This window comes from Oncorhynchus gorbuscha, linkage group LG03 (assembly GCF_021184085.1).
Source record: "Oncorhynchus gorbuscha isolate QuinsamMale2020 ecotype Even-year linkage group LG03, OgorEven_v1.0, whole genome shotgun sequence".
Taxonomy (NCBI): domain Eukaryota; kingdom Metazoa; phylum Chordata; class Actinopteri; order Salmoniformes; family Salmonidae; genus Oncorhynchus; species Oncorhynchus gorbuscha.
In genome coordinates this window covers 90,696,127-90,717,504 of record NC_060175.1, presented here as the reverse complement: position 1 = coordinate 90,717,504, position 21,378 = coordinate 90,696,127, and the positions used below count along the sequence as shown (strand labels likewise).

Genomic DNA, 21,378 nt, shown 5'->3' with positions numbered 1-21,378 from the left:
ATGTGACCAATTGAGCATGTTGGGGTGCTCTGGATCGATCTGTACGACAGTGTGTTCCAGTTCCTGCCAATATCCAGCAACTTCGCACAGCCATTGAAGAGGAGTGGGGACAACATTCCACAGGACACATTCAACATCGTCATCAACTCTATGGGAAGGAGATGTGTCACGCTGCACGAGGGAAATTGTGGTCACACCAGATACTGATCCACGCCCCTTTTTAAGGTATCTCTGTGACAAGCAGATGCATATCTGTATTCCCTGTATTCATGTGAAATACATAGATTAGGACCTAATTCTTTTATTTTAGTTCACTGATTTCCTTATATGAACTGTAACTCAGTAAAATCTTTTAAATTGTTGCATGTTGCGTTTATTCTTGTTCAGTATATATGACGATCTACTACCTACATTACCTCGTACCTATGCACATTGACTCGTTACAGGTGCTCTGTGTATATAGTCAGGTTATCGTTAATCATTGTGTATTTATTATGTATTCCTTGTGCTACTATTTTTCTATTATTTCTCTATTTTCCTTCCCTCTGTATTATTGGGAAGGGCCCGTTAGTAAGCATGTAACTGTTAGTCTACACCTGTTGTTTACGAAGTATGTGACAAACACAATTTGATCACATAAAATCAGGATATACTGTAAGCCTTCCTTGCAAGATGCATAAATGGGCAGTCATGTAAACACAATCAAGTGTGTGCACATGTATGTGATGTGAAAAGCGCGCCTGCATCCTCACAGAGTGATTCGCTGTGCCCTTTAGGAACTCACATCTGCAAAGTCGACTGTGACGCAAACGATATTGACCAGAAAAATACTCTTAATGGTCTGAAAAGATAGATTGAATCCTTTATCTACCACAACCAGAATTCTCTGGTTAGAACATTATTGATGTTTTATGTTGAAAACATCCTAAAGATTGATTCCATACATCGTTTGACTTGTTTCTACGACCTGTAACGGAATTATTCGAGTTTTTGTCTGGACGTAGTGCTCACGCCTCATGAAGATGGATTACTGGGCTGAACACGCTAACAACAAGTGGCTATTTGGACATAAATGATGGACTTTATGGAACAAATCAGTAATTTATTGTTGAACTGGGATTCCTGGGAGTGCATTCTAATGAAGATCATCAAAGGTAAGTGAACATTTCTAATGTTATTTCTAACTTCTGTTGACTCCAACATGGCGGATATTTCTTTGGCTGGATTGGGCTCTGAGCGCCGTACTCAGATTATGTTTTTTCCGTAACGCTTTTTTGAAATCTGACACAGCGGTTGCATTAAGGAGAAGTCTATCTTTAATTCTGTGAATAACACTTGTATATTTTATTAATGTTTATTATGAGTATTTCTGCAAAATCACCAGATGTTTTGGAATCAAAACATTACTACACGTAACGCGCCAATGTAAACTGAGATTTTTGGATATAAATATGCACATTATCGAACAAAACATACATGTAGTGTGTAACATGATGTCCTATGAGTGTCATCTGATGAAGATCATCAAAGGTTAGTGATTAATTTGATCTATATTTCTGCTTTTTGTGACTCCTATCTTTGGCTGGAAAAATGGCTGTGTGTCTTTTTGACTTGGCTCTGACCTAACATAATCATATGTTGTGCTTTCGCTGTAAAGCCTTTTCGAATTCGGACACAATGGGTAGATTACCAAGAAGTTTATAATAATAATAATAATATCTTTCATTTGCTGTATTGGAATTGTTAATGTGTGAAAATTACATATTTCAAAAAAATATTTTTGAATTTCACGCACTGCCTTTTCAGCGGAATGTTCCGCTAGCGTAACGCCTTCCCTAGAAAGGTTATTGATAAGGCCAAGTAATCGGATGCTATAGACAGAAGTTGGCAGATTGGCTGTACCAACTTCAGACGAGTCCCAAGACGCTTTTAGGGGTCATAGAGCAAAACGGAGTACATCCTTGTGTTCGTGAGAGTCATCTTTCCATAGAATGTCATAGGTTTTAGGCCAAACCGTTCGGACACTACAGCCAGTTTTGTGAGAAGAATTTCTGGGATGTCTCATGGTCTGACAAACACCAGTCTAACTCTATCACCTTTCACTGCAGTTACGGAACTGCGACATCGGCTGATGCGGTAGATTGAGACGCATCCAGCACAAAAAAACGGATATCTCTAGCTTAAACTGACAGATTTTTATGGGGAATTTGTATTATGATAATTCGATTTTCAAGGGGTAACGGACATCGGCTCTAGTTAATATCCATTGGGGTCGGCTTGTGGTGTGATTATATTACCCCATAGTATGTTATACCGAAGTTGACTGGCTGAAAGAGAACACTATGACGTTATGACTGTAACTACTGCTCCCTGAAGGAGGGAAACAAGGTACAAAACCTGTTTGGGCTTGTGCCGCCCGTTCCGGGGCTCGGTGAAGAGTGGTATTAAATGTATCACCTGTGGAAGGTGGTGCTTCCAGCAAGGTGAGGATTTCATTGGCCTTGTCAGGCGTGATTGTAGATACTTTTCCCTCCTTCAGGGAACGGTAGTTATAGTCATAATGTTACGTTTCCTTGATCCGGCCTTTGGCATTCTAGTTGTCAATTTGTTGAGGTAATCTGAAGAGATTTCATCCCGTGCTTCCTGAAATACCTCCCACAAGTTGGATTGGCTTGATGGGCACTTCTTACATACCATACGGTCAAGCTGCTCCCACAACAGCTCAATAGGGTTGCGATCCGGTGACTGTACTGGCCACTCCATTATAGATAGAATACCAGCTGACTACTTCTTCCCTAAATAATTATTGCATAGTTTGGAACTGTGCTTTGGGTCAATGTACTGTTGTAGGATGATATTGGCTCCAATTAAACTGCGTCCCCAGGGTATCACATGGCGTTGCAAAATGGAGTGATAGCCTTCCTTCTTCAAGATCCCTTCTACCATGTACAAATCTCCCACTTTACCACCACCAAAGCACCCCCAGACTGTCTTGTTTTGCACGCTTTGTACAAAATAATAAAATAAAGTACGACAGGATATTTCTTAACGTAGCTCTTTATTATCTAGCTATAACTGGCATGTTCACGTGTCTCATACCATGATCAACTGACCATGACCTCACCACCTGGATGGTCTTAACCAATCATAGTATGATGCAGTGGTAAAATGCATCCAATTACAATTCAGTATGTTTACACATATGAATATTACATCCCCTTCTTTTAAAACAAACTAAAAATGTTTTACATATTCTAAGAGTTTCTTTTGAATACATGCTCTGTAGTTTGAACTCAAGGTAAGTAACCATTTATACTGCAAACTGCACCAACTGAATCAACATGGACTCTGAAACAATGATTCAGCATACTGTTACTTTTAGAACAAAGGATTCTCACCAACTCAGTTTTCACTGTAGCAATGGCACCTTAACATTTCAAACAAATACAATACTAAAGCATTTCAAGTCAATTTTTCAATAACACGTTTGCAGTCAGGAACTCTTTTAGGGCAGCGATCCGCCTACACCCTTTGACATTTCACAGGTCTGGGACAGCTCTGGGCTTGACCTCTCTTCCTGACCTTGTGTGATATGATTCTGAGCATGCTTCTGTGTCAGTCAACAGTTCTTGTGGGGTTGCAGGTAAGTATGGTGTATGTTATGCTGTGTGTGTGTTTAGTCCATCACGTTGTCTTTCAAGGGAACAGTCTCATCGGTGTGTTGTTCTTTTGTGTTCAGTAGGTGATGACGATTGCGGTGGTACACCGCTCCTTCTGTGGTGGGGACGTGATATGAACATTCAGTGTCAGCTGGCTGGATGACGACTGCCCGCAGTGGTATCCTGCTGGCATTAACTACTTCTTGCAGTAGCACTGCCCCTAGTCCATACTTCGACACATCCACTTGGAGTCTGAGTTCTTGGTTGGGGTCGTAGTAGGCAAGGATTGGTCCTGGTTCTCTCGTGATAAAGTCTTACACTCTCTGGGAAGAAATGTCATGTTGCTTGTCCCAGAGAAACTCAGTGGACTGCTTTAGCAGCAGATGCAGGGATGCATTATCATTGAAGAGGCTGGGTGCAAACTTGGCTAAGTAGTTGACCATGCCAAGCACTGTTTCCAGCTCTGCACAGTTCTTTGGTGGCTCCGTGTATTTTATGGCTGAGATCTTCTGTGGATCTGGCTTGATTCCATTCACTGTGAGAAGATGTCCGAATTAGCTGACCTCTGTAGCGCCGACTGTGCTCTTCTCGGGGTTGAGCCGGTCTCCTCTCTCGCAGGACCTTTGCAGCATCGCGAAGAGGTTTCTGTCGTGTTCCTCTTTGGTTCGACCATAGACAAGGATGTCATCCACAATTGCCACAACTCCGTCGAGGCCTTCATACACTTCGTTGATCTTTCGCTGAAACTCGTCTTGGGCTGAGATAATCCCAAAAGGCAGGCAACGGAAGCTGTAGCGTTCAAACGGAGTGTTGAAAGTTGTGAGCTTAGATGACTCTTCTGTGAGCTTGACAGCCCAGTAGTCTGATCTGGCGTCCATGACACTGAAGTAGCGTGCTCCTGCTAGCTTGTGTGTGATGCCATCTAGCGTCGGTAAAGGGTAATGGGGGGTGTTTGATACTCTGAGCTTGCCTGTGCGTGCTTTCTCCACCACCACTAACGCGTTTACCCAACCTATCACTTCTGTAACCTTGGTGACTATGTCAGATTGCTCCATGCTCAACAACTCTTTCTTTAGACGGGTGCAGAAAGCAACGGGACTCTTTCTCGGTGAGTAGACCACAGGGGTTGCGTCTAGGTCAAGGAGAATGGTACATTCTCCTGGGAATAGTCCTATTCCTGTAAAAACATCAGCAAACTCATCCATTACATTTTCTTTCTCTCCTGGTGCTGTCACTGATAAAACTAGGTCGATGAGGTCCATGCTTTAAGACCTAGCAATGCAGGTGCTCGAGTGTCAACAATGTAAAATTCCAACACCATTTCACTTTCCTTGTATTTGCATTTGAAAGTGCATGTACCTTTTACTGGGAGCTGTTCACCACCATAACCAGTCAGTCAAATCAAATCCAATTTTATTGGGCTGTAGCTCACGCTCAGATGTCAAGCTGCAGTACTTATTCAGAGGAATAATGTTTACTTGTGCACCAGTGTCTAGTTTGAACTTTAGCTCTGTGCCTTGTGTTCCTATCTGAATGTCAGAAAAGGCGTGCTCTGTCGCTGATATGTGATTTTTCTGTGTCACTGAATCAATAAACAGTTCCTCAGCATTTGACTCTGACTGACATTTCATCTTCAATCACTGTGTGTACTGTTTCTCCTTGGTAATATCTGCACACTTTTGCAAAGTGATTCCATTTTCCACATTTTATAAGGGCAAAAGGCGAGACCCAAATGCAGACACAGGAGGCAGATGGTTGAGCTCCGATATTTATTTTAGCAAAAGGGGTAGGCAAAAGGCAGGTCGGGTACAGGTGATAGTTCATAAACCAGGTCAGAGTCCAAATGGTACAAGATGATAGGCAGGCAGTGGTCAGGGGCAGGCAGAGTGGTCAGTCAGGCGGGCTCAGAGTCAGGACAGACAAGGGTCAAAACCAGGAGGGTGAGAAATGGGAGTTAAAGTAGGAGCTGAGACACAGAAACGCTGATTGACTTGACAAACAAGATGAACTGGCACAGAAAGACAGGAAACCCAGAGATACAGTCCCGCAAAACCTTCCAATTTATTATATTGAAATGGTTCTAAAGTTATTGTTTGAATTTATATATTGTAAGGTTTCTGGTTTGCTCAGATAAATGATTACATGTCTTTATTGCTCTAAATCTACATGTTATTTAGCCTATTTTTCTTTTCGGTCTGGATAGATGGTGGACTATATTCCTAGTATTTACTCAATGTTTGTCTCTTATCAACGGAATACTGTTGTGAATATAGTTTGGCCGTTTTAAATCGTATACATTGTGAAATAAAATGAACATGTTTTTTTTAATTATCTTGTTGATTGATGACCAACCAAGAGCATTGTGCATGACTACAACAGAACCACATCTCCACCTTAAAACAACCCTTGCTGCTTTGTTCTGTTCAATCTGCAGCCTCCTAACTTCACATGCTGATGCATTTCCCCAGACCACAGAACAGTAGTTCACCTGACTCTCAATTAATGAACTCTTGGGTTGTTTGACCACAGAACAGTAGTCCACCTGACACCCAATTAATTAACTCTTGGGTTGTTTGACCACAGAACAGTAGTCCACCTGACTCCCAATTAACTCTTGGGTTGTTTGACCACAGAACAGTAGTCCACCTGACTCCCAATTAACTCTTGGGTTGTTTGACCACAGAACAGTAGTCCACCTGACTCCCAATTAACTCTTGGGTTGTTTGACCACAGAACAGTAGTCCACCTGACTCCCAATTAACTCTTGGGTTGTTTGCTTAAGAATCTTTCCCGGTAAATATGTAGCGATCCTTCTGATCATGCATGCAGTTTAAGTTGAACTATATCCATGAATGTTCATCAAAGCTAAAATATTAATATTATTTATGTTGACTAAGTCAAAACCTCATGTATTTTGTTAGGAAGGCTACATACATTAACCTGAGCTATAATGCAACCCTTTCCTTGTCAAGTGGAGATCAATAGAGCATGTATTCATTATAGGTGAAGTTACTACGACACACAAACTCAGATTTTAACATTGGATTAAAATAGCCAGGGAGTTACTCTAGAGTCCCGATACAGTTGCCTGTTGAGGTAAAAAAGTATCCTTCACCGATCAGACTTGTTGATTCAGGCAACGCTTTTCCTTCATGATGGGATACAGTATTTTCTCCCGTCATTGATCTCGGTGGGGAAGTGATCATTCATTCCAAAATCAGGGTTACTGATATCTCTGCCCCTGCTCTTTGCCATTCCCTGTTGCTTAACATATTCAAAACATTCAATAATAGCCTGTGTCCTATTCCCAGAGGCCTTACCCATTCTATGGACTCTGGAGGAAGTGACATTATGGACGACGTCAGTGGGCAGTTTCAGTTGAGTTGACATAACATCTTGAACAGTGTCTGCTGTTGTCATTCTCTGGTATCCTTGAAAAGATTAGATTGTCCCGCATTGATCGACACCGTACATCAAGGAAAGATTTTTAAAGTGGTTTGTTCTCCCTTTGCACCACCTCCACCTTGCTATGAATAGAGTCTACAGTACCTTTCAGCGCTGTGTTCTCTTTCCTTAGATCATCAATCTGACGTTGGCTGAATTCTAGATGGGCACATAATGCATTGATGTCCTCTCATAGTATATCCAAGATATGAAGTTTGGCAAGCATTTCATTGCTGGATTTTAACAAGTCAACATCCATATCCGTAAACATCTCCCCACTCAATTAAATTAAATTCAGTTCAAGGCGCTTTTTATTGGTATGGGAAACAAATGTTAACATTGCCAAAGCAAGTAGATAATATACAAAAGTGAAATAAACAATAAAAATGAACAGTAAACATTACACTCACAGAAGTTCCTAAAGTATAAAGACATTTCAAATGTCATATTATGTCTATATACAGTGTTGTAACAACGTGCAAATAGTTAAAGTACACAAGGGAAAATAAATAAACATCAATATGGGTTGTATTTACAATGGTATTTGTTCTTCACTGGTTGCCCTTTTCTTGTGGCAACAGGTCACAAATATTGCTGCTGTGATTGCACACTGTGGTATTTCACCCAGTAGATATGGGAGTTTATCAAAATCGGGTTTGTTTTTGAATTCTTTGTGGAGCTGTGTAATCTGAGGGAAATACAGTGAGCACCATAAATCATTGGACAGTGACCATTTTTTTGTTATTTTGGTTCTGTACTCTAACACTTTTTGTTTGAAAGGATACAATGACAATGAGGGTGAAGTGCAGACTGTCAGCTTTAATTTGAGGGTATTTTCATACATATCTGATGAAACATTTAGAAATGACAGCACCTTTTGTACATGATCCCCCCCCATTTTAAGGTACTACATGTATTTGTTGAATTGGCTTCACAGATGTGTGTCGTTAGGCAGGTGTATTCATTTGTGTCGTTAGTGAATGCAGGATATGCTGTTGATGAATAGCATTGATTCTAGACTTTGCTGTTGCCTCTGGAGGTTGTTGTTGGGGTGTGACAACATGAGGAAGACAGCAGTGTCGATGCAAATGAAGCTGGCCGTCATAAGGCTCAGAAATGAAAATCAATCAGGAACATTGCACCCTGGACATGCCCAAGTCAACGGTTTGGTTCATTATTAACAAGAGAAAAAAACAACCGGTGAACTCAATTATGTCAAAAGACCCGGTAGACTGAGGAAGACCACTGTAGTGGATGGCTGGAGAATACTCTCTATTGTGAAGAAACCCCCCCTGACAACAGCCAAACAGATGCAGGTGTAGATGTGTCAAAGTCTACCATACGTAGAAGACGACACCAGCAGGACTACAGAGGAAACACTACAAGATGCAAACCACTGATAAGCCTGAAGAACAGAACGGCCAGATTACAGTTTGCCGAAAAAGCCCCGAAATTGAGCCCCAAGAATTCTGGAAAAAAGTATTGTGGACAGATGAGACAAAGATTAACACGTACAAGAGTGATGGAAACAGGAAAGTGTTGAGAAAAAAAGACATGCCCATGATCCAAAGCATACCACCTCATCCATGAAACATGGTGGAGGGGGTGTTATGGCTTGGGCCTGTATAGCTGCCAGGGGAACAGGCTCACTTGTCTTCATCGATGATGTGACTCCAGACAGAAGTAGAATAATGAATTCTGAAGTCTACAGAAATATTTTATCTGCTCAGATAAAACCAAATGCCTCCAAACTCATTGGACGGCACTTCATCATGCAACAAGACAATGACCCAAAACATACTGCAAGAGCAACGAAGGGGTATTGATGGCCAAAAAGTGGAAAATCCTTGACTGGCTGAGTCAATCACCGGATCTGAATCCAATTGAACATGCATTTTACATGCTGAAGAGGAGACTGAAGGCAATAAGTCCCTGAAACAAGCAGGAACTGAAGATGGCTGCAGTACAGGCCTGGCAGAGCATCACCAGGGAAGATACCCAGCGTCTGGTGATGTCGATGCATCGCAGACTTCAAGCAGCCATTGCATGCAAAGGATATGCGACCAAATATTAACAATGATGACTTTATTCTACATTATGTTAAACTGTCCAATGTTTTTTGATGCCCGAAAATAGGGGGGACTATGTACAAAAGCTTCTATAATTTCTAAACGGTTAATCCGTTATGAAAATACCCTCAAATTAAAGCTGACAGTCTGCACTTCACCCAAATTATCATTGTATCCTTTCAAACTCAAAGTGCTAGATCATAGAACCAAAATAACAAATGAATGGTCACTGTCCAATGATTTATGGTGCTCACTGTATGTGTCTCTAATATGGTCATACATTTGGCAGGAGGTTAGGAAGTGCAGCTCAGTTTCCACCTCATTTTGTGGGCAGTGTGCACATAGCCGGTCTTCTCTCGAGAGCAAGTCTGCCTATGGCGGCTTCTCTCAATAGCAAGGCTATGCTCACTGAGTCTGTACATATTCAAAGCTTTTCTTATATTTGGGTCAGTCACAGTGGTCAGGTATTCTGCCACTGTGTACTCTGTTTAGGGCCAAATAGCATTCTAGTTTACTCTGTTTTTTGTTAATTCTTTCCAATGTGTCAATGTGTCTAATTATCTTTTTGTTTTCTCATGATTTGGTTGGGTCTAATTGTGTTGCTGTCCTGGGGCTCTGTGGGGTCTGTTTGTGAACAGAGCCCCAAGACCAGCTTGCTTTGGGGACTCTTCTCCAGGTTCAGCTCTCTGTAGGTGATGGCTTTGTTATGAAAGGTTTGGGAATCGATTCCTTTTAGGTGGTTTTTAGAATTTAACAGCTCTTTTCTGGATTTTGATCATTAGCGGGTATCGGACCTAATTCTGCTCTGCATGCATTATTTCGTGTTTTACGTTGTCCACAGAGGATATTTTTGCAGAATTCTGCATGCAGAGTCTCAGTTTGGTGTTTGTCCCATTTTGTGAATTATTGGTTGGTGAGCGGACCCCAGACCTCACAAGCATAAAGGGCAATGGGTTCTATAACTGATTCAAGTATTTTTAGCCAGATCCTACTTTGTATGTCGAATGGTATGTTCCTTTTGATGGCATAGAAGGCCCTTCTTGTCTTGTCACTCAGATCATTCACAGCTTTGTGAAAGTTACCTGTGGCACTGATGTTTAGGCCAAGGTATGTATAGTTTTTTGTGTGCTCTAGGGCAACGGTGTCTAGATGGAATTTGTATTTGTGGTCCTGGCGACTGGACCTTTTTTGGAACACCATTATTTTGGTCTTACTGAGATTTACTGTCAGGGCCCAGGTCTGGAATAATCTGTGCAGAAGATCTAGGTGCTGCTAGATCCTTGGTTGGTGACAGAAGCACCAGATCATCAGCAAACAGTAGACATTTGACTTCAGATTCTAGTAGGGTGAGGGGATGGTTTGATTGGGGAAGGTTTGATTCCATCGTTGATACCACTTAGCCAACATGGCTTTAGTTTGTTTGTTTTGTTGATTGGGTTTGTTGTCCTTAACAGTGCTTGAATCCTCAGAAACCAGCAACATGTTTCTTTGAGCTCGTAAGTATCTCTTGTCAATGAATCGTTCAAGCTCTTCAATGGATTCTGAATCATCCAGCATGTTTGCAGGCAGGGTAAAACAAAAAGAACGAAACAATGGATGTATCTTTCCAGACCTCTACAGTCCATCGGTAGATACACCCAATAAATAAAAAAATTCAACGATTGTGTACTCACTTATGCCTGTAATATTGAAATATTTCCTGTAAACAATTAACCGAGGGAGGGAAAAGCGTGGTTCCTGTTAAAAACGCTGGGTAAAACCTGAATTGAGCCTGCATGCTGAATGAGAAAATCATTCTAGAGATAATGTAAAGGCATGTCTCGCAACACAGACAAAAGTGTACTCCAACAAAGCTATGATGCCTTTAGCTTGATAACTATTTTGGTGCATATTTTGTACGGCCCATTAACCACATTACATCACAGTGGTGAAGCTTCATTTGCCAAGACACCATTGTCTCATTAGTGAATATAGACTTGATGAAAGAGTTCTCAAAGAATTCATATGGTGCTCCTTTAAGGGAGGAATGTTAAGAAAGAATCTAAGTATTAGATTAAAATCATATCATTAGATGTCCATTCACCCATGGACTGGGGTGTATTCATTACGTCTTGCAACAGAAACCAACAGCGCAAGCAAACAGGAACCAAAAGGAACGAAACGAATAGAAACTATTGTTTTCGTTGCAAAATGTTTTGCAACAGAATCTGTGTAATGAATTCACCCCTGGTGTATAGGTATAGAACATTGATTTAGCTTCAATTCAATTACATGACAAACACACAAACAGCCTATTGAAGAGACTGGAACACAATGTTCCCATCGTGGTCAAGCTCTATTCGAATAATAAGTTATCTAATTAAAAGCAATAAACAGTGAAGGATTGACTGGAGGATTGTACTGCCTTTCTTTTCGGATGATTTAAAATAGCTCCAACATTGACCTAGATAAAGGAATGCCAGTGACAGTGCACTCAGTCAGATCCCATCAGACCCACTGTGATCAGCTGAGTTTCATAATGGTATCAGCAGCACTGAGCACGGCAGCAGCCATCAACTACTATTCACAAATTTAAATAATACAATGTTTTCTCCTCCCTAGAGCTCTCTTTTTTGACATGAACAATTTGATGTTACATTGAACAATTTGATGTTACAGTCTGATCTGACAATTTGTTGTTACAGTCTGATCTGACAATTTGTTGCCATTTACCATAAACTACTGCATTTCCAATATAAGCTGTTCAATACTCCATCAAGTCATGACACAAATTAAAAACAATCATATTTTATGGCACTAAACTATCCCTATTAAAAGTATGTCTTCTCACTACACAAAAGGTCAACTCTCCAAAAAGAAACGTAAACAAACAAACTCAAGACTTAACAAAGTGAAACAATTATTAGTAAAGTAGACTACAAAAGAAAACTCAACCCACCAGAGTGCGGTCCAACCTTCCAAATATCTTCATTTTCAAACCTTTTAAATGATCCAAGAGCATTGGACATGTATAGGCAAACACAAATAAAAAATAAAAATATCGAATCTAATCAAATGCTCATTGAATAGGCATCTCTGTAGCGTTACAAGTGTCAGTTAAGTCCTCTCTGATCTCTGAATGCTGAAAAATGCTCGGACCGCCAGAGTCCTGCATCGTGCCTAATTCCCCTACGCAGGCATGTGGATAAATACGCGTAGCCAACTGCTTGCTGCTGTGTGAGGCTTTGGATTAGAGTTTATTATCAAACAGCTGCCAATTTATTTGCGGCACGTCGAATTTAGACTGAAGTCGCTCTTCACCCAGAGACTGGCAGAGTGTTAACGTAACACCAGAATCCACGTTGCGCTGTTTGGACACTTTTACAACTCGTCAAACCTCGGACCCCGTGCACGTTCTGCAGAAGGGGAAAACCAATTGGCAAACAGTTCAGTTAATCAAGCAATCACCACTGAGAAGCCATGAGCCTATTTGCCATGTAGCCAAACAACCTGAATGCAAGCCACTATAGAACAGCTGTCAGCAGCAGCACATTTACCATTTAGCCTAGCCTACACAATTATGCACGTATACATTTCCAGTTGCCATTAATAATACACATCCTTACCATAACCATGTAGATGCCCATTGAGTAAGCTCACACATGTTATGAAGAAGGGAAGCAAATATTTTCTGCTCCATGATATTAGGTTACTCATACTGTTACAAGGCCCTTCATTACTAATGATCTGGCATTATAGAGAAGAAATGACTAGCAGTAAAACATATTTTCTTCCCAACGCAGTCAGCTAGCCTACCATGTTCAAAACAAACAGACACCAAATAGCATACAACACATTTACTTTAAACTACTTTAACTAACTTATTTACTGTTAAAGCTTTGTTTTGTCCCCTAACTTGGGCACCCTAAACGTAGCCTATATGAGCAGATTCTCATCAGGATGCTGGCCAGCAGCAGGGAAGTTTAGCTAGAGGAGGACTGGGAGCTGTGCAATGTGAAAGGACATCACAGCAGCAGCCTGTGAGATAGTCAAACACAGACTCATATATTCATGGCTCTGGTCAGACCCATTTCAACAATTATTCGTGAGATCAGATAACTCCAAATGAATCTTACTATTTACAGGTGCAATCCCATTTGTGTTTTATTTGATAAGTAAATTATTGACATTAGAGTATATTTAATTCCATCAATTGCACAATTAGAAAGTATGTTGCAATCCATGCTGGTGAAAACTGTGCATTCCAGAAGCCATGTTCCTCAGAGGGAAGAGGCCATGTTCCTCAGAGGGAAGAGGCCATGGGCCACTGAGGGAAGAGGCCATGGGCCACTGAGGGAAGCGGCCATGGGCCACTGAGGGAAGCGGCCATGGGCCACTGAGGGAAGAGGCCATGGGCCACTGAGGGAAGAGGCCATGGGCCACTGAGGGAAGAGGCCATGGGCCACTGAGGGAAGAGGCCATGGGCCACTGAGGGAAGAGGCCATGGGCCACTGAGGGAAGAGGCCATGGGCCACTGAGTACAGAGCTGTGAGGGGTTAACGATGAGGTTTTGCTCTGATTCTTAGAAGTTGTAGAACAATTCTAGAACATATTTATTTCACTTTGAGAGGGAACACGTCATCGTAGCAGTTTTCAATATCAAAGCCCTGGGTCAGAGCCATGCCACATGGGTCTCAGACACTCTGCAGGCTTTCATCTGGACAGACAGCAAGGTCCATTATTGACGTATCCTGCCATTACCCCTCCCTTGGATATTGGATAGAGACAGACTGCTTGACTGAAATGTTGAGTGTGCAAGATATTAAAATCATCATTCTCATCATGAGCACTATCTCAGTATCCCTTAGTTAGGAATCTGTTATGTTCCCTTTTCACAAAAACAATATTCCTATCTCTCTGAAATGTCAACGGAGCACTGAGCGTATACAAAGCTTTTTATTTTCAAAATCTTTCAAATTTAATTCAGCTCGTGTCATGCTAATGTAGGTTTTTGCACCCAGCGGAAACAACTTTTAGGACGACGACCACAAAATGTACAATACTCAATCATTGTTAGGAGAAACCTGCACCGTTATGTCAACAGAGCTCGGTGGTTATTATCTGATTTATTAGGTTATGAAATCGGACTTTTTGGATATAATGTTAATGATATGTTAGAGAAAGACCCCACTGAATGATTCAGAACATGAACAATCATATGTGTCTTGGTACAATGTATTTTATAATATAAGGAAGTGAAATTCCCTCACCAAAGCGCATTTTCACCCACTGTGGGTGGAAACCCGAGACTAGACTAAACAGACTAGGAAGGAAAGTTCTGATTCATCACCCACCTGGTGAATGGAGACATGGCTGCCCCTCACTCTCTGCCAAATGGACCCTGGCCAGGACAGGACAGTTGGTGGCACTGATTAGCCAGTCTGTCTGCAGTGACATACTACACCCCTATTGTCTGCAACCAGCCAGGATCTTCTTGTCCCATTATGCCTGAGGTGTCATCTGCCATTAATTAGCCTTACCAGCCTTAGCCCCACCCACAACACAACAGCCTGCCTGTCCTAATCCTGAACCCACCTGGTTCATTTAGCTCTCTCTACTCTGTTGCCATGGGAAACAGTTACCATGGAACCGAGCCCATCTGAGTTATCAGACACACCAGAACACGGGAGAAAAATAACTCCCACATTCTCATTCCCCTAACCACCCATTATAAATCACAGTCCTGCAAAATGCTGCTAATGCGTGTGATAGCTTAAAATATGTATTACATTTTATATCTGAAATCTGAATATTCAAGTGCTGAAAATTAATTAGACCAAAATGTTATTTTCTATTTAGCCTAATTGAATAACAAGCTGATGCTAGAGGAACAGTAGCCTAGAATGCTGTGATTGTACTAGAGGTCAACCGATTATGATTTTTCAATGCCGATGCCGATTATTGGAGGACCATAAAAGCAGATACCGATTAATCGCCCGATTTTTGATTTATTTATTTGTAATAATGACAATTACAACAATACTGAATGAACACTTATTTTAACTTAATATAATACATCAATAAAATCAATTTAGCCTCAAGTAAATAATGAAACATGTTCAATTTGGTTTAAATAATGCAAAAACAAAGTGTTGGAGAAGAAAGTAAAAGTGCAATATATTCCATGTAAAATATGTGCCATGTAAGAAAGCTAACGTTTGAGTTCCTTGCTCAGAACATGAGAACATATGAAAGCTGGTGGTTCCTTTTAACATGTGTCTTCAATATTCCCAGGTAAGAAGTTTTAGGTTGTAGTTATTATAGGAATTATAGGACTATTTCACTCTATACCATTTGTATTTCATTAACCTTTGACTATTGGATGTTCTTATAGGCATTTTAGTATTGCCAGTGTAACAGTATAGCTTCCGTCCCTCTCCTCGCTCCTCCCTGGGCTCGAACCAGCAGCACATCAACAATTAGTGCGCGCTAACTAGCTAGCCATTTCACTTTGGTTACACGAGCCTCATCTCGGGAGTTGATAGGCTTGAAGTCATAAACAGCGCAATGCTTGATGCACAATGAAGAGCTGCTGGCAAAACGCATGAAAGTGCTGTTTGAATGAATGTTTACGTGCCTGCTTCTGCCTACCACCGCTCAGTCAGATTATATGCAACGCAGGACACACTAGATAATATCTAGTAATATCATCAATCATGTGTAGTTAACTAGTGATTATGATTGATTGTTTCTTATAAGATAAGTTTAATGCTAGCTAGCAACTTACCTTGGCTTACTGCATTCGTATAACAGGCAGCCTCCTTGTGGAGTGCTTATTGCGTTGGACTAGTTAAGGTTGCAAGATTGGATCCCCAGAGCTGACAAGGTAAAAATCTGTCATTCTGCCCCTGAACAAGGCAGTTAACCCACTGTTCCTAGGCCATCATTGAAAATAAGAATGTGTTCTTAACTGACTTGCCAAGTTAAATATAGATTAAATAAAGTTGTAAAAAAAAAACATTGCAAATCGGCACCCAAAAATACAGATTTCCGATTGTTATGAAAACTTGAAATCAGCCCTAATAAATCGGCCATTCCGATTAAACGGTCGACCTGTAGATTGTACGGTAGTGGTGTAGAGCCACAGTGATGCATGGTGGTTACAAACTACATTGGCAAAATTGGCCAGGACAGAGTTCCTCCATTAAAACCAGTGTTAAAAATGAATAAAACCTCTCAGGGGCTTGACATGTACATGCTTTCTCTGCTCTGTGTACCAGAGAGGTCATAACGGTGTAAATGTCACACAGTGGCAGCACTTTATTCTCCTCTCCGCTTGTTCTATGTCATTGTCTCATGTATGTTTACACAAGGGTTAATTCTCATGTTCAAATGTGACAAGAACAAACAAACCCCTGATATATTTCACACTTTCAGAGCGGAGTATGACTTTAGCAAGGGAACACAGAAAATGCAGCCCGTTGTTGTAAGACCTCTAATGATTTATCTTTTTTTTTTAGCTGAGATATAAGATGATGCTTGAAGTGTTGTGATAAGAAAACACATTTCCCAATACTATGAGATTGAGAACCAATATCCGGTCCATCAATAAGATAATTTGCCTCAGGGAATCTACAAAACATAGAGAGAACCATTCAGCAGAAAAATTCTGAACAAAAGAGACCAGAACCAGAGCGACCCAGTTCAGAACAAACTAAATGCTATACTATCTGATGCTATGCCTATAGCAGTCATACAAAGCTCTGTGGTTCTGATTGCTTTATATACACTACTCAGTGTGCTGTAGTAGGTGTCTGCAGCCCCACACACTAGAGCTTAAGATAACTTCAAAGAGGTTGGCTAATGTGCTCCAATGGCACATCTGAGCCGTTCTGTGCTTGTACGTCTGCATATGTCTCTCACAAGAAGCAGACAATAGACATGTGAAGTATAACATGTACTCACCTGCATGAGGGTCTGGGAGAGCAGATTGCAGCATTGTTGGAGAAACAGAGGGAGGGAGAGAGAGAGAGAGAGAGAGAGAGAGAGAGAGAGAGAGAGAGAGAGAGAGAGAGAGAGAGAGGAGGCAGCATTATAACATGCAAGAGGGCATTGCAGACCATTGGGGGGGGGGGGGTGAAGATACAATGAAGCATGGAGATTATTGTATCTCAGATGATAATCCTACTTATTGGCCTACAACATCTCATCATCTGACTCTGGAAGCCAGCAACCACATTCCATCCACAGTTTTTATGCAAGTAAAGTCATACTGTATTAAAATAAATCACGACAGCTGTGATGGAAACAGGAAGTTTCAGTAGAATTTATAAATGGCGACAGATCATTTGTTTGTTCGACATGGTGGGATCTTTTGGTGTCGGTAAAATGAATTATGTGGAAATGTATTATTGATATAATAACCATGATATGAAAGTAAACGTGGAGTCACACGATGACATGGTGTGTGGTCCTCCCACTACAACTCAGGAAACCATGCAGATTAAATTAGGCTACAGATTAAATCAATTATGATCATTCCAATAAATGTTGAGGGTCTTGTTCTGGTGACATGATGATCGATGCTTGACTGCCATTTGACAACTAAAAATATTCTCACTCTTATCCATAATCTCAACATGTAGACTATCCACACAGCCTACCTGCACTGTCTCTGCAAACTGTTGGCTGGAACGCATGTACCAAAACCAGAGTTGGCACATTTGCTATTTAACACAACAGTTATAGGTAGAGTTGAAAAAGACGATGGGCACAAATTGAACATTTGATTTATATTCGGTACATGAAAACTTAAGTGAAAAATTACATTTTGTGTCCACTACCTCAGTTTGGTGGAAACATACCACTGTTTTTTAGAATATTCACATCAAAATCTAGATGTAAACCTAGCTATTATCTCTGATATTTGAGCTCTTCTTTAAAATGACCAGCCCTATAAAAGCATAGCCTACATTTTACCTGTGATCAGATGCTGATATAATTTTCACAGGCAACAAACTAACACAAACTACCACTTGCCAGTGGAATGTGTTAGTTTGATGCTTGTGTTTAGAAGCGCTGGTCTTCATGGCATAAACAGATCAATAACTGCTGGGCTCACACCCATTCTGCACTCTCCTGTTGGTCTGTCTGCAGACTATGGGCAGTGGCCTGGTGTGAGTGGGGTTTCCAGGGCTGCTTGCCTGGTGGTCTGCAGGCAGATGGACAGATGGCTACTGATCCTTCCTGAGGTATATTGGTATTGCTCCTGGGGCTCTGGACCCTGAGACTGGACCATTTAGTGTCTCATTCATATGGAGATCATGAGGAACTCAGGAAGTCCCAGTCAACAGGCCAGGGATTATACATTCACAACCAGGACAGGACTAGCCTGGTCCCAGATCTATTTGGGCTGTCTTCCCTACGGTCATTGTTGTAGGAGTTGGCAGGACAGCACAAACAGACATGGACAAACAGGACATACTTCCTGAGTGTTGAGGAACTTCTGTGTTTGTTTCCCACATTTGACATGTCATGAAATGGAAAGTTCTTAATAAGAGTTCAACAAAAATTACACTCTTGAAATCAATTTTATTTAGATTTTTCCTCAAATGTAGCTGTCTGTCTGTTTGCTGTCAGTTTCACAGCAAACAGACAGCAAACAGACAGGTACATTTGCCAGTAAATATAGCATTGCACAGGGGACCTGCAACTGAGACCAAAATGATCTGTGAAAACACTAAAATAACATCAGAGACTATGACAGAGAGAACACACATTTCAATTGTCAGCATTTTACTGGATTAGCTCAGTGATTACCTAGCCTAGCATATACCAAAAGTGCTGAGCATTGTTATTTACAGTAGACACAACTGAGATCATTAGCCTCTTAAAGCACTTCATTCCACCTGATTTAACAGTTTAAATCAATGACCGGCCTTTCTGAGGCAGACTAATCAAAACGCTCACCAGTCTCCTTCCTAATCCCCCAGTCATAGCAGAAGACAGTCAGAGCCAGGTGGTGGACTCACTGGACTGGAGGGAGCTCTGACCTGTAATGTGTGCCCTAAAACACAGCCAAACTCCCAGCCCAACCCCAGTACAGACATGGCCAACTCACAGAAGACTAGCCCAGACCTAGTCCCCTACACCTTTTCCATCATTATCAAGCCATACATGTATGGTGCATGGCAACGATAGAGGAGTCATGGCTATGGCACATAAAGTATGGCAGTGTTTCCCCAATCCAGGTCTCCAGTACCCCCAACAGCACACATTTCTGTTGTATCCCCAAATAAACTCACCTGATTCAACTAATTTAGGGCTTGATGATTAATTGACAAATTGAATCAGGTGTGCTTATCTGAGGCTACAACAGAATTGTGTGCTTTTGGGGGGTACTGAAGGACTGGAGTTGGGAGCCACTGCAGTATGGAACCAGAGGGGTATACTATAAATTAGGATCAATGAGTTAGCCCGCTAACTTTGACAAGCAAACAGAAATAACTACTGATCTTCTGGTTCGTCATAAAAGCGAAACTTAGATATGTGTTCTTGTTTGTTGAATCAATTAGATCGTGCCCATTTCAAGCTTATTTTTTGGCTGACGCCTTGATCCTGTTTTTTAGTATACCCAACAGGCTAGCAAAGCCAGTCCCAGACCCAGACCTCGCCAACTTCCAGAGGAAAGGGAGAAATGTGAAATAGCTGCTTGCTTACCCTCTGCTGTATGGTGGCGTGCTTGTGTTCCATATCTCTCTTCTCCATGGCCGAGTCAATCACCAACTGATCCAACTGGAAACAAGAAGAAAAAAAAACACACTCAGATGAGGTTGATCACATAGCTCAGGTGTGTGAGTAGAGAAGAGCTTAAGCCAAGGAATATCCATGGAAGTGCTTCATTTTAAGCATGGGCAATTCCAACATAGCTGCCAGATTGATTCAAGAGGGATGCTCAGCAATTGACTAGAGCACTTGGAACTACCAGAGCCCAAACGCAATGACGTGAGAGGTCAATGTTTTGTAATGAAGCACTGATTCAGGTCTGTTTCACTATTCAGCATACTGTACATGTATTCCACCTGACGGGAAACCATGCTGCTGAAGTCTTACACTAACACTGTACCTGCTACGTCGACCACCCAGCACATTCAGGGATTTTTTAAACAGATAACGTCAGAAGTTTCCCACAGTCAAATCCAAAGGCTAATGCACTGTTATGTAAACAGACCGCACAGCAGCGGACAGCGCATCCATTGGTGATGCAACTCTGCCTGGGTCGATATTTCCAATCAGAACCAATCTAATAACAATCAGGACGCAGGGCTTAGGGGCTAACAGCACAGCAGTAGGCTGGCTGTGGCTCTGGATGAGGGAGGTGGTGAAGCTCACCTCAGCAGCCAGCTTCTTCATGTAGGGGTCAATCTCATCCAGCAGGTTGTAGCCCTGCTGAAAGAGGGAGTACTGGGCATGCATGAAGGACAGCATCTGCAGGGGAGAGAGACAGGAGAATAATATAAGCAATAAATTATTGGTGTGTTTTTAAAAACAACAAAACACTCACTCTACAGCACTGTACTCTATAGTGATGGATCGGACGTTAAGGGCACTTACAGCATCTAGGATCTCAAACTTCTTCTTGGCTTGAAGGACGTTGATCTGCAAGAGGGGAAGAGGTGAGTAACAGTCTTATCTGACACTACTGTGCATTGAAACATCTCCCTCTTGTGGACAATCAATACATCTCACTGTTGTCAGTATAGTGACCAACAATATACAACATTTGTGTCCTTCAGTCCTGCCTGTCTCTGTTTGTTGTATGTTATGAACTAAATCACAAGAAATCAACATGATACAGTGATGCTCTATATATCAACTAATCATGGCCATCATGTTGGCATTTTAGGGATAAAACAAATAATTCAGACATTCAGCTCATTGGTTATCTTAAAGAACGATGCAAACCAAAATGAGATATTGCGCGACATTTGAGAGGTCTCTAGAATAAATCTTCAGACACACCCGTGACCTTCTCTGCCTTCTGCCACTTTCAATTAAAACCAAACAGGGTCACACACACACACACACACACTCCAAATTAGAGCAGAGAGGACGTTAGTGCCGGCAGACACAATACATACTGCAGACAGAGGACGCTACAGCGATCACACCACATCAGTCACTCTGTTCCCTGAGGCAAATTTAGTAACTGTCCGGAGACAGAGGAG

The 21,378-nt window shown here is 41.5% G+C and overlaps 1 protein-coding gene across 1 annotated transcript in view; it reads right to left on the bottom strand.

Moving 5' to 3' along the window:
- Positions 1-21,378, bottom strand: part of LOC124032186 (arf-GAP with coiled-coil, ANK repeat and PH domain-containing protein 3-like) — a 102,135-nt gene that overhangs the window by 15,869 nt on the left and 64,888 nt on the right. Inside the window, 4 exon segments of the mRNA XM_046344377.1 lie at positions 17,117-17,128; positions 19,871-19,945; positions 20,543-20,638; positions 20,765-20,809. Of these exon segments, the coding sequence (XP_046200333.1) occupies positions 17,117-17,128; positions 19,871-19,945; positions 20,543-20,638; positions 20,765-20,809 (228 nt within the window).